Genomic DNA, 15120 nt, shown 5'->3' with positions numbered 1-15120 from the left:
TTATCCATATGTAGATGAAAGTCGCCATTCGAGAAAATGATCGCAGTGTGTAAAAAACACCATTCGATTGGATTAAAATACAATAAATAAAAAAAAACTATTTTCAACAGTGATTTAAATTTTATCACAATAATGTAGTAGTTTAGGCTTTCGCGGCCATCGTTTGAAGAATTTTGGTTTTTCGGGTTATTAGGCCGTCGTCGGTTAGAATTGCTTCCTAACGTTTCGCTAGCACGAGTGGCTAGCATCTTCAGAGGTGTGTTTGCTCCGATTGCTCACACTAGACTGATGCCTCCGCGTCGGCGTAGCGCGTATTTGTCCGTCGGCGGAGGGGGCGTGGCTTGTTCGGGTGGTAGTTCTTCCGGAACTGGTCTACTTCTCTGTGCTGCTACTTTGGTCCTAGATATAGCTGGATGCCAAATTCTGTTAAGGTAGAACGTTTCTTCCTTCCTGTTGAAATTATTTGGATGTTTGTGAATTTCAACAGCTTCTCTGACCAGACGAGGATGATATCCAGATGTTGTGGCAATGACTTTGGGTGTCTTTGAATTGGATTTTGTGGTCACCATCTCTTAGAGCATGTTCTGCTACGGCTGACTTCTCTGTTTACCCTAATCTGCAGTTTCTCTTGTGTTCCGTAAGTCTCGTTTCTACTGAGCGTTTGGTAATTCCAATATATACGCTACCGCAGGAACAAGGTATACGGTAGATCGCTTCAGAGGATAATGGTTCTCTTTTGTCTTTTGCTGGTCTTAAGCAGTCCCTTATTTTTCGGGTAGGTTTGTATATGGTTTTGATGTTATGCTTCTTGAGAACTTTACCAATCCTATCGGTGACCTGGGAAACATATGGAAGGAAGGCCTTATTAATGATGTTTTCCTGTTCATTGGCGTCAGGTCTCCTCTGCCTAGGTGCCAGCGCCGCCTTTATTTCTCTGTCATTATAGCCATTGGCAAGAAAGGCTTTATTTAAATGACTTAGTTCCTCTTGGATGTGTTCATTAGCACAGATACGTCTTGCCCTATTTGCTAATGTTCCGATAATCCCCTGTTTTTGGCTTGGATGGTGATTTGATAGTTTGTGTAAGTACCGGTCTGTATGAGTGGGTTTTCGATACACGGTGTGATCCAAAAGGTCGCCATTTCTCTTGACAAGCACATCGAGGAAGGCCAGTTGGTTGTTTACTTCGGTTTCCATGGTAAATTTTATGCTCGGGCTCTGCGAATTAAGGTGATGAAGGAAGTCATCTAGGCTGTCACGTCCATGTTTCCAAACCACAAATGTATCGTCCACATAACGAAACCATACAGCGGGCTTCAGAACGGATGACTCTAGCGCTTTTTCTTCAAATCTCTCCATAAAGAAATTAGCAATTATTGGGCTGATTGGGCTACCCATTGCGACACCTTCTGTTTGTTCGTAGTAATTGCCGTTCCATAAGAAATAGCTACCAGTCAGACACACTCGGAAGAGCTCCGCGATGTCAGGTGGGAATGATTCCTTGATTAGATCCATTGACTCGCCTAGGGGTACTCTCGTGAATAGAGATACCACATCGAAGCTTACCATGATGTCAGATGGTTCCAGTTTTATATCTTTTAGCTTTTGGACGAAATGCGTTGAGTCCTTCACATAAGAGTTTGTGTTGCCGACTTTCGGTTGTAGGATCGTAGTCAAGTATTTAGCTAAGTTGTAAGTAGGCGATCCTGGAGCACTCACTATCGGTCTAAGTGGGACACTAGCTTTATGAATTTTTGGTAGTCCATAAAGGCGTGGTGGTTGAGCTTCCGAGTTAATTAATTTTGATTTCAGATGTTCCGGGAGTGAGGAGGCCTTGATGAGTCTGTTGGTGTTTCTGACAATTAAGGCAGTAGGATCCTTCTTCAGTAACTTATAAGTCTGGGGCTCCAGTAGATCCTCGATTTTGGACCTATAATCCTCAGACTTCATTACTACCGTAGCATTCCCCTTGTCTGCCGGTAAGACCAGAATGTCCTTGTCAGCATTCAGCGATTTTAGAGCCTGATGTTCTTCCCTAGACAGATTACTTTTTGGAGCCTTAGCAGTTCTCAATATGTTGACCGTTTCAAATCGGATTTCGTCTGCGATACTGTTAGGAAGGTTACGTATGGCAGCTTCTGTTCCGGCAATAATGTCTTCCACTGGAACCACTTTCGGTGTTATGGCAAAGTTTCCTCCCTTCGCTAATAATGTTACTTCTGATGTCGTAAGGGTCTTATCTGTGAGATTCACCACGGTTCGAGCAGGTTCAAGAGATATCCTATATTCCGGCTTGGTTTTTGGTTGCAGTTTTTCATATTTGATCTTCTGGCGAGCTGATGTTCTTTCCAATTCATTTTGCATATTTTGGTATGTTATTCCGTCAATCTTGTCCCAGTCTACAGGTTGCATGTTGGCGGTAAGGATATAAAATAGGTCGATCAATTCCCTGTCTACCTTTGCTAAGTCTCGTCTAGATGTATGAATCCTCTCACGAAGAAAATTTTTCTCCATCCTGGTGTAAAGGCGATTTGCCTGAGTAGATGAGAATACCCTCTTCATTTTGAGAAATCCTGGTATTACGTTTTGGTCTCGGCAGCGGCACAGAAAAGCAAGCGATGATAGCAAGTGAGCTTTTCGCTTCCGTGTCTTGTCCAGGCGTTGGTACAATCTGAATAGCTCCTCCCCGTAGAGCCGTTTAATGTAGTAGTTTAGGCTTTCGCGGCCATCGTTTGAAGAATTTTGGTTTTTCGGGTTATTAGGCCGTCGTCGGTTAGAATTGCTTCCTAACGTTTCGCTAGCACGAGTGGCTAGCATCTTCAGAGGTGTGTTTGCTCCGATTGCTCACACTAGACTGATGCCTCCGCGTCGGCGTAGCGCGTATTTATGCGTCGGCGGAGGGGGCGTGGCTTGTTCGGGTGGTAGTTCTTCCGGAACTGGTCTACTTCTCTGTGCTGCACTTTGGTCCTAGATATAGCTGGATGCCAGATTCTGTTAAGGTAGAAAGTTTCTTCCTTCCTGTTGAAATTATTTGGATGTTTGTGAATTTCAACAGCTTCCTGACCAGACGAGGATGATATCCAGATGTTGTGGCAATGACTTGGGTGTCTTCGAATTGGATTTTGTGGTCACCATCTCTTAGAGCATGTTCTGCTACGGCTGACTTCTCTGTTTGCCCTAATCTGCAGTTTTCTTGTGTTCCGTAAGTCTCGTTCCTACTGAGCGTTTGGTAGTTCCACATATACGCTACCGCAGGAACAAGGTATACGGTAGATCCCTGCAGAGGATAATGGTTCTCTTTTGTCTTTTGCTGGTCTTAAGCAGTCCCTTATTTTTTCGGGTAGGTTTGTATATGGTTTTGATGTTATGCTTCTTGAGAACTTTACCAATCCTATCGGTGACCTGGGAAACATATGGAAGGAAGGCCTTATTAATGATGTTTTCCTGTTCATTGGCGTCAGGTCTCTCCTCTGCCTAGGTGCCAGCGCCGCCTTTATTTCTCTGTCATTATAGCCATTGGCAAGAAAGGCTTTATTTAAATGACTTAGTTCATCTTGGATGTGTTCATTAGCACAGATACGTCTTGCCCTATTTGCTAATGTTCCGATAATCCCCTGTTTTTGGCTTGGATGGTGATTTGATAGTTTGTGTAAGTACCGGTCTGTATGAGTGGGTTTTCGATACACGGTGTGATCCAAAATGCCGAGACCAAAACGTAATACCAGGATTTCTCAAAATGAAGAGGGTATTCTCATCTACTCAGGCAAATCGCCTTTACACCAGGATGGAGAAAAATTTTCTTCGTGAGAGGATTCATACATCTAGACGAGACTTAGCAAAGGTAGACAGGGAATTGATCGACCTATTTTATATCCTTACCGCCAACATGCAACCTGTAGACTGGGACAAGATTGACGGAATAACATACCAAAATATGCAAAATGAATTGGAAAGAACATCAGCTCGCCAGAAGATCAAATATGAAAAACTGCAACCAAAAACCAAGCCGGAATATAGGATATCTCTTGAACCTGCTCGAACCGTGGTGAATCTCACAGATAAGACCCTTACGACATCAGAAGTAACATTATTAGCGAAGGGAGGAAACTTTGCCATAACACCGAAAGTGGTTCCAGTGGAAGACATTATTGCCGGAACAGAAGCTGCCATACGTAACCTTCCTAACAGTATCGCAGACGAAATCCGATTTGAAACGGTCAACATATTGAGAACTGCTAAGGCTCCAAAAAGTAATCTGTCTAGGGAAGAACATCAGGCTCTAAAATCGCTGAATGCTGACAAGGACATTCTGGTCTTACCGGCAGACAAGGGGAATGCTACGGTAGTAATGAAGTCTGAGGATTATAGGTCCAAAATCGAGGATCTACTGGAGCCCCAGACTTATAAGTTACTGAAGAAGGATCCTACTGCCTTAATTGTCAGAAACACCAACAGACTCATCAAGGCCTCCTCACTCCCGGAACATCTGAAATCAAAATTAATTAACTCGGAAGCTCAACCACCACGCCTTTATGGACTACCAAAAATTCATAAAGCTAGTGTCCCACTTAGACCGATAGTGAGTGCTCCAGGATCGCCTACTTACAACTTAGCTAAATACTTGACTACGATCCTACAACCGAAAGTCGGCAACACAAACTCTTATGTGAAGGACTCAACGCATTTCGTCCAAAAGCTAAAAGATATAAAACTGGAACCATCTGACATCATGGTAAGCTTCGATGTGGTATCTCTATTCACGAGAGTACCCCTAGGCGAGTCAATGGATCTAATCAAGGAATCATTCCCACCTGACATCGCGGAGCTCTTCCGAGTGTGTCTGACTGGTAGCTATTTCTTATGGAACGGCAATTACTACGAACAAACAGAAGGTGTCGCAATGGGTAGCCCAATCAGCCCAATAATTGCTAATTTCTTTATGGAGAGATTTGAAGAAAAAGCGCTAGAGTCATCCGTTCTGAAGCCCGCTGTATGGTTTCGTTATGTGGACGATACATTTGTGGTTTGGAAACATGGACGTGACAGCCTAGATGACTTCCTTCATCACCTTAATTCGCAGAGCCCGAGCATAAAATTTACCATGGAAACCGAAGTAAACAACCAACTGGCCTTCCTCGATGTGCTTGTCAAGAGAAATGGCGACCTTTTGGATCACACCGTGTATCGAAAACCCACTCATACAGACCGGTACTTACACAAACTATCAAATCACCATCCAAGCCAAAAACAGGGGATTATCGGAACATTAGCAAATAGGGCAAGACGTATCTGTGCTAATGAACACATCCAAGAGGAACTAAGTCATTTAAATAAAGCCTTTCTTGCCAATGGCTATAATGACAGAGAAATAAAGGCGGCGCTGGCACCTAGGCAGAGGAGACCTGACGCCAATGAACAGGAAAACATCATTAATAAGGCCTTCCTTCCATATGTTTCCCAGGTCACCGATAGGATTGGTAAAGTTCTCAAGAAGCATAACATCAAAACCATATACAAACCTACCCGAAAAATAAGGGACTGCTTAAGACCAGCAAAAGACAAAAGAGAACCATTATCCTCTGCAGGGATCTACCGTATACCTTGTTCCTGCGGTAGCGTATATATTGGAACTACCAACGCTCAGTAGGAACGAGACTTACGGAACACAAGAGAAACTGCAGATTAGGGGCAAACAGAGAAGTCAGCCGTAGCAGAACATGCTCTAAGAGATGGTGACCACAAAATCCAATTCGAAGACACCCAAGTCATTGCCACAACATCTGGATATCATCCTCGTCTGGTCAGGGAAGCTGTTGAAATTCACAAACATCCAAATAATTTCAACAGGAAGGAAGAAACTTTCTACCTTAACAGAATCTGGCATCCAGCTATATCTAGGACCAAAGTAGCAGCACAGAGAAGTAGACCAGTTACGGAAGAACTACCACCCGAACAAGCCACGCCCCCTCCGCCGACGCATAAATACGCGCTACGCCGACGCGGAGGCATCAGTCTAGTGTGAGCAATCGGAGCAAACACACCTCTGAAGATGCTAGCCACTCGTGCTAGCGAAACGTTAGGAAGCAATTCTAACCGACGACGGCCTAATAACCCGAAAAACCAAAATTCTTTATCACAATACATTAAAATAAAAATTCCATAGGCAAGCATTGAAGTTGTTTGCCAATGGAGTGAATGCGAGAGTGAACGTCTATGAAAACTACAATAATGAAATGTAAAAAAATCTAAGATTTTTTATAAGTTTCTTATTATAGAATTATTATAATAATTAATAAACAACGTCCAGTTGATCTTCTACTAAAATCTCATTTATATTCTCTTATTAGAAATGACAAACCCTATTCTTAACAATATCCATCATCACAGATTATATTTAACAAAGGAGATGTCTTAAGCTTCTCCCATTCGTATCATCCTAATCTCTCAATCGACTGTCTAGAAAATCGACCGAAATACTCTAAAATAACGTAAACGAGTTAACAATGGACTCCCAAATGTAGGAACAATCTAAATTTTAATACGTAATGGTAAGCCTATTGTGTCCATTGTACAAGCGAACACAGCACGAGGACTCAAGGTATATCATAGATCTGAAGAAGTAGAAAAAAATCCTACCAGGTAGGTAAATCGACACATTGTCTACTTTTTGTGTAGAAGAGGCACACATTCGTCTGCAGGTTTTTTTTTTTTCGTTGTTACCGAGAGGATATCGTTTACTCCCAAATGTTGAAAATTATGTATGACTTATTAACTGACCTTATATCTTGGTCAGTTAGGTTAGGTCCTATTGTATATTAGGCCTATTGTCACAACAAAGGTAATCTGCAAAGTAAAATAGTTATTTTTGTAAAAACTACTTCATTCAATCCAAACGAAAACCAGCTTGTGAGTGCTTAATGTTTCAGAAGGTACATATATCTTCACATTACACTCTTTGCTTGCAGAATATATTTTATCTTGAATATTTAGAGAAACGTTAAATCTTCAAAATAAATATATAAGAAATCTTGATTATAATTTTAAAAAGCAATTACTTTCCGCATTTCCTTTGTGCCTTTTTTACACGAAACCTATTACATTAACTACGAAAGTTACTAAGGTTAGATATATTTCTTTGGCAAAAATGGTATGAGCTTTATAGGCCCTAATATACCACATTTTCTAGGTACAACTTCGTCTTTTTCGTTTTACAGAAGGACTAACATTCTTCTAATTATTCTAGGTAGGACCAACATTAAAAACTAGTAGTCAAATATAGACCGACTCGAAAAATGGACACAATTTTAATGTATTTTAATTTTAAATATATTGTATTAAAATCTATCTAATCTTATTAAATTGAACATGGTAGAGATCAACTTCTGGACTTAAACCATCTCTACTAGAGTAACTGCAAATAAGCAATAATAATTCTTTTTAATGACAGGCACATTACCAAAATAATACACACTATTTTACAAGTATGTTGATTAGGACTAAAAGCAAGACATGCATTTAATGCTAATATTGCTGTAAATCGTATTGTCTTCTTCACATATAAAGGGTTTTTAGTTTGGTTTGGATTGCTCAACTACGCCGAAGAATTGCCTCATACTTTCGCCAATATAACAATATTTTGTTGTTTCTGACAGATAGGGATTTATTTTTTTTATTTGAAAAGGTTCAAATAATTTAGTTACAAAAGAGATATACAGGGTGGTCCGAACTGTATTCCGGAAACGACGGCAGCATATTCTGCAGATAAAAATAAGTAAAAAAGATTGTATAAATGTATGTCCTCAAATGCTTAGTTTCGAAGATACAGAGTGTAGAAATTTCATTTTTATTTCGATTTTTTCCAAATAATTTCTGAAAAAAAACGTCAATATTTGTATGAAAATTGGTGTCTGGGATTTTTTGACATGAGAAATTTTATTTTGATGTCAATATGACTCCTATTTATAGGGGGCGCCACCTACATGTGTTTTAACTGTTTTGAGAGTAATAACTTTTCGACCGTACCTGTATAAAAACTACTGAGTAAAAAATATACATTTCCGTGACTTTTTACCTAAAAAATGTCTTGGTAAAAATCGCTACGAGCAACCGTTCTCAAGATATTTAGGATAGAAATAGTCAATACTATTTCATTATTGACAAAAAATAAACATGTTGAGTAGATGGTTATTTGACTGAAATAATAAATTCAGAAAATTTTTATTTTTTTTTAAATTAATCATAAATTTTTTTGCGAAAAAATGATGATAAAACAGTTTCTAATCTTCTGCTGATGATGCTAACATGGTTAGCAAAACGCACGTCCAGTGTAAAAGTAAAAGTGTTTTGGTGTATTGTGGCGATTTAGTGTTTTTATTTTGCTTTTTTAAACAGTTTCTGTTAAACTTTTGGCACAAAAACATTTCAAATTTATCATTTCAATCTAATAACTATTTAGTCAACATGTTTAATTTATGTCAATGATGACAGGTATTGATAATTTTGATTCCAAATATCTCGAGAACCAGATATTTTTACCAAGATAACTTTTTTACGTAAAAAACGTCGTAAATATATATTTAATTAAATGTATTTTTACTTAGTAGTTTTATACAGTCACGGACGAAAAATTATTACTCCTCAAAATAGTGAAAAAAAAACGTAGGTGGCCCCCCTACAAGTAGGAGTCACATTGACAACGAAATCAAATTTCTCATGTTAAAAAACCTCCAGATACTAATTTTCGTCCAAATACCGAATTTAGTTCAGAAATTATTAGGAAAAAATCGAAATAAAAATGAAACTTCTACACCCTGTATCTCCGAAAGTTTCCGGAATACAGTTCGGACCACCCTGTATATAAGATATCATCGAAGTCGGCCCAGTAGAACAAACGGGTATCATCATCATTTTCAGCTCATTCAAGTATTGTAGTTGGTCCCCTTGTTGTCTATTGATGGCTATGCGGGTCTAAGTTATCCCTACTAATTTCCAAATATCATGGTCCCATCTCAGGTTTGGTTTTCTTTTAGGTCTCTTAAGGTCTTCTAGGCCTCTTCATGCTGTAATTTTTGTGGTCCATCTGTTGTCCATGCTTCTTGCCTACCTATCGCCTCCTTGCCTACCTATTGCCTCCTTGTCCTGCCTATTGCCACTGGCGGGATTTAACTCTGAACAAAATGTAATGATGTGTATATCTAAATACATGAAAATTTTAAGGTATCCGTTTTTCGTGCGGGTCAGTGTGCTATAGGCAAAATAAAGTAAACGTATTTTTAAACAATATAACATAAAGTATTATAAGATATAGTTACTAGCTATATGTTAGAAAAGAAAATTTTTCTTCGCATTACAGTCGTTATAATATGCAATTCCACTTTTACGTAAATTCAAGGAAACCCGTGTCCATAAGTAAACACTTGCGCTATCGCACCTAGCCATCGCTTCCCCGATGCAGCACCATAGAAATAACCTCGAAACATCTGAAAAATCTCTCTGTTTTTCTCCTCTGCGCGAGATAAAAATCCAAACGGTCCTCGGATGAGGCGGCATTCGTAAAAATACGACCGGCCAAACTGGTTAACTGTTAGTTTTCAAATATTTTTATGGACGCTCTCGGGCATTTTTGGCAATTTGCGTCAGCCCTATCTAACGAAGCGAACACTTTATGGACCTCTTGGTGTTTTATAGTTGATATAAATTTACGATAGAGGTCGTGAGTGTGTGCAGCAGGAAGAGTCAACGGCGAACGCGAACGGAGACACCCGTGAGGTCCGAAAAAGTAAAGAACGGCCGCTGTAGCGGGAGACACAATTTTAAAATGTTCTTAATGACGACATAAATATTCCTGAACACCTGGAGCTTACAGATTTACATATATTTTTAATACAGCTCAGTATATTAGCTTCCTTTCTAGATATTACTACTATGTGTACAGCTGAAACACAGAAAAAGGAAACATAAACTTCTCAAAAACAGTGATATTGCTCCATATGTCAAATCCGAATGACCTAAAATGGACAAGATATATTTATAGGTCACGATTACGTATTAGTGGAGATTCTGTTTAACTTATACTCTGAATCGATATTGCAGGAGGCGTTGGAAGATTTAGAAGACGGAATAAAGGTGAATGATAAACATATTAATATGATCCGATATACTGACAATACGGTGCTCCTAGCTAGCAATGAGAAAGATTTGCAGTGCCTGGTGGACAGAGTTAGCAGTATTAGTCAGAGTCATGGTCTTAAAATAAACATAAACAAAACAAAATTTATGATTATCGGCAAACTAAATATCGAAAATATCAGGACACAAGTAGAAGATCAAAATATAGACAGAAGTAAGAATATTTAAGTACTTGGGTTGCTGGCTGAATGATAAATTCAGTCCTGATGAAGAAATCACACATAGAATTGAAATAGCCAGAAACACTTTTTTCAAAATGAAAGCCCTACTCTGCAACCGAGACCTGAATCTGACTACTCGATGGCGACCTATCAAGTGCTATGTACTGTCTATACTGTATATGATTGTTATGCGGAGTCGAGGGATGGATCATGAACGCACGGACCATTCACAAACCACGTCACGTCACGTTTGGATTCATTTGAGATGTGGTTATACCGACGAATGTTGAAAATATCCTGGACCGAACGAATAACAAATCTCAAAGGATTAAAAAGAATGTGTAAGGACCACGAACTATTGACTGCAATAAAACGACGGAAAGTAGCATATTTTGGTCATATTTTAAGGAATAACAAATATAGTTCGCTACAGCAGATCGTTGAGGGAAAAATTGAAGGACGACGAGGCATCGGGCGTAAACCGTTTTCCTGGCTGCGGAATTTACGCCAGTGGTTTAATATAGGAGAGGCCAGTGCAATTATCCGTTTGGCTCAAGACAGGGAGGAATTCCAATTGATGGTCGCCAACCTCCGATGAGGAGAAGGCACATGAAGAAGATTAGTGGAGACAGTTAACTTGGAGTTAAAAACGACTTTGGTACTAGAGAAGCCATATTCAGTTTTCAAATATTAGTACAGAATTGTCAAGATCAGAAAAAAGATGTCTTTATGTGCTTTATGGACTATGAAAAGGCGTTCGACAAAGTTAAACATAACCTTCTTCTTCTTATATCATACCTCAGAGATTTGGGACTTGATGGAAAATATATAAGGTTGATTATAAATTTGTATTTCTAAAGAAGAAAAAAATCGACCAATGTGCACTACCAGTCATGACCTATGCATGCGAAACCTGGACACGTAAAACGGACATCATATAAGGGGGACTGCATAGGTCGCACATCGTTCAAACGAAAAAAATATGCTGGGAATAACCAAGAGGGACCGTAAAAAAATAAAGTGGATACGACAAAAGACCCAGGTAATAGATGTCATCCACAGAGTCCAATCCCTCAAATTGCAATGGGCAGGACACCTGGCAAGAAGAAAGGACAACAGATGGACCACAACTATTCCAGCATGATACCCACGAGGAATTAAGAGACCTAGAAGAAGACCGAACCTGAAATGGGATATGGGACCATGATATTAGGAAATTACCAGGGATAACTTGGGCCCGCATAGCCTACAATAGACAGCAATGGACCCAACTACAAAGAGAGTATGTGAGGGAGGCTACACCATAATTGAAAATGGTTGAATAAGCTGCAAATGATGATGGTGTTGAGTAATTTGTGTTGGAACCAAAAAGCTGACATTCGTATACATAACATGGGAGCAACAGAAGATTTTGGAATAAATAAAATTGTGTTTACTTTGTGCGCATATTTGAAGTGAAACTTCTTACCAAAAGTTTAGTTTGGAATGTTGAAAAAGTATTAAATTAAAAAAATATGTTTTTACGTGTAAAAATAGTTTTTATGTATAACAAATAGTTTTTACAGGATACCTAAAATATTACGTAAATTTACAAACATATAAAATTATATCCTTAAGGAAATATACTTGTTGCGTAAACGACAGGACAAGTCCATATCCGGTCCACCCCCTCAAATAAACCATCTTGTTTCCGCAAATATAATAACAGCCATAAGAACCGTCCCCTGCTATATCACCTTAACAAGCCGTTTGACGAGACGACCGCAGATAACAAGCAACAGATTAGCCAGTGACAATGTGACAAAGTGACCAGTGTCCGAGGGTGGAAAGAAAGACGGCGGCGACGGACATTTTAACGCCCTTTGATGTCAGAGGCCACCCCCTCTCGATTTTACGACGTTCTAATATTGAGCGATGTGGGAAAGAAAGTTTGGATGGTTGTTTATGGGTTGAGAAACTTCTGTTTTGTCACCTCTATTCAACGGTTTTTCACAACTGGATTATTATTAGATATTTATGCAACTAGTTGGGAGACATATTATTTTGTGTACCTAACGAATGGAGGTTTACAATGGAGTTACACAAAATCGATGTTTCCCAACGTGCTATACGTAATATCTATTTCTTAAGTAATTACACTCAGATGCAAAAAAAAACGCAACGGAGAAATTTTTGGTCAAATTTAAGATATTATATTTTTGTTATTTTTAGCCCAGTTTTTATGATTTTTTTAGAGAGCTGTATATAATTATATCAACTTTGATTTGTAAACTCAGCTTTTTATAAACTTTAGTATTTGGCATATTATACAGGGTTAATCGAGGGGTTGTTTTTTTACCTTAACGTTAAAACACCCTGTGTAATAATTTCGTGTGTATATTTTCCTAAATTATAATTTGACGGTCAGAACCATGACTCCTGAGCATTTTGTTTTTTTGATTCATGTCAATACATGCTTTGGTTAATTTTTAAGAGCGAAATGAACTGATAACGATCAATTTCCTTTTTTTTTCAAATATCATTGGTTTTTGATGTAATTTTTTAATATGACCAGATGGTTTTGGTGACTATTGTCGTAACGTCATATTACACTGCATTGGATACTCTATACTAAATTAAAAAAAAGTTGAAGACTAACAATGTAGTCCGGGTGTTAATGAACATTAATAACGATAACAGAACTAACGATATTACAGATGTTTTCCAACGAAAACATCTGTAATACTCTATTATACAAACAGAAAAAAAAATTGTAAAAAATACCCTAATACTTTGTATTGCTACTCTTCGCTGCTATAACTGCCTGTATACGTCCGTTCATATATTACGTCGTTATCATATTGTGTTATGTTTTCCCATTCTTCTTTAAGGACCAAGCAAAAGTCATTTAATGAAGCTGGTACTGCTTCGCGACGCCCTACTGCCAAGCATTTGCCAAAAGTCGAACATGATGGGCAGTTCACAGTAGTATATAGTTAGTTCATAATAATCACCAAAGCTGCCTTGTCACATTGAAAAATAACTTCAAAAAGAAATAATAAGTGAAAAAATTGCAAATTGTGGTGGCAAGTTCATTTTGCTCTTAAAAATTAACCAAGACATGCATTGACATGATCCAAAAAACAAAATGCTCATGGTGAGACATGGTTCTCACCGTACAATTATATTTCAGGAAAATTCACACATGAAATTATTGCACAGGGTGTTTTAAAGTTAGTTTTTAAAAAACTTTCGAATTAAAATTTCGAAATTAAGCGACGTTAGACGATGCGAGTGGATGGACTGGTGACCGTCTGGATGCTCTGTGATGTTCTGTTCTTCCATGACCAAAGTGTAAAATCTATTGAAAAACTCTCCTTATTCACTGGGGTTCGAGGCCAGATGAGAACGGATATCCCATGAGTAACAGTCAGTTTGGATACTGGCCAAATTGGTAGGCCATATGACCGAGGACCGCGGTTCTGATTCCACGTAAACAGATTAGCCTTAGCAGCAAAAAGGAGACGTTAACTTAAAAATACTATACTTTAACCTCAACTCTGTTCTTGGAATTAGTAAAATATAAAAAGTGTAGAGACAAAGTAATTCTAAATTGACTGCAATGAGATTTTGTTATTATTTCAAAAATAGTCGAGGTATATGAAAATTACAATAAATTTCAAAACAAGTTCTAGATCACACAAAAATGTCAAATTGTCTAATGAGCTTATAGTATTTTTCATTCTACAAACAAATAATTGACAAAGAAGTGGCAAATCGAAAAATTTCAGAGAACAATCCCCTTTATTTATTAAATATTTTGACGATGTTAGTTAAACTAATAATGCCATTGTAAAACTTGGAAAATAAGTTCGTCATAATAATGCTTTTATTTATTCACTATTCTAATAAACAATATGCATTCCTTCGGAAACTCTCTATTTATTTATTTGGTAATGCTAAAACACTCTATTTGAAAGTCGATTAGAGAAAACAGTATGATTCATTGGCAAGCGATGTAAATATTTGTGATCAGGTAAAATTGTGATGTAAAGGAGGCTTAGCTCGGCAGGCCAGTCAGTTGTTGATAGGCCGGCCGGCTGTGTAGTGTTGTGTTTTTGTCACAGAGCTGACATTTGGAAGTAGCGAGTCTTTTGACTATGGGAGTTAAAAACCTCTTGACGTCGTTCCTTCGAGGATGGTCTTGAGAGTTTGAGGCTTCTCGATTGACACCGCTGGGGCGTTGTGTGTGGACCCCAATTAGCCCCATCGATTGGGATGCGAATCTGTTTAGCGGCAGATTTGCGTCCGGGGGAAGCCCCTATACTATTTCAGGTGACACTAGCTAGTTGTTGAAGATAATTAACCAATAGATCCGAGTAATATTTGAATTAGATGGAAGATATGGAATGGGATATATTGAATAGAATGTCAGTGATGTCAGTGGCTAGGGGGCGGAGTACCCCCGGGTGAGTCTTACTATTTAACTATCAATTTTATCCAGATCAGTAAATGTTTGTTTTGTTATTTTCATGTACAATGAGAGAGTGCTTGCCAATGACCAACTAAATGGATATTTGAGGTGAATTTGCATTGTGAGACCCGGTTGAGTAAGCCCCAAAAATAACGATTTTACACCATACACAAATCTAATAATAAATCTATTCTATAGAGTAATTTTTTATATTTATTATTTTCTGAATTGTGTACTCAAGTTTTTCTCAATTTTCCATAGAATGGAAAAAGGATGCAGCTCAACTTGTGCGTCAATAAATACGGAAAAAATTTTACG

At 38.3% G+C, this 15120-nt stretch overlaps 2 protein-coding genes across 2 annotated transcripts; one reads left to right on the top strand and one right to left on the bottom strand.

The window, feature by feature from the left end:
• Positions 1–606: 606 nt before the first annotated feature.
• Positions 607–2562, bottom strand: LOC115875272. Its single transcript, XM_030890692.1, has one exon. It carries the CDS (start codon positions 2560–2562, stop codon positions 607–609), a length of 1956 nt encoding a protein of 651 aa, XP_030746552.1.
• A 1174-nt stretch (positions 2563–3736) lies between these two features.
• Positions 3737–10356, top strand: LOC115875271. The gene is made up of 3 exons (XM_030890691.1): positions 3737–5617; positions 5687–6016; positions 10093–10356. Exons 1-3 carry the CDS (start codon positions 3737–3739, stop codon positions 10354–10356), a joined length of 2475 nt encoding a protein of 824 aa, XP_030746551.1.
• Positions 10357–15120: the final 4764 nt, after the last annotated feature.

This window comes from Sitophilus oryzae, unplaced genomic scaffold, assembly GCF_002938485.1.
Source record: "Sitophilus oryzae breed Bouriz unplaced genomic scaffold, Soryzae_2.0 scaffold_1358_pilon_pilon, whole genome shotgun sequence".
Classification (NCBI taxonomy): Eukaryota; Metazoa; Arthropoda; class Insecta; order Coleoptera; family Curculionidae; genus Sitophilus; species Sitophilus oryzae.
The sequence above is the reverse complement of the archived record's forward strand: the minus strand, read 5'-3'. Positions and strand labels throughout refer to the sequence as shown.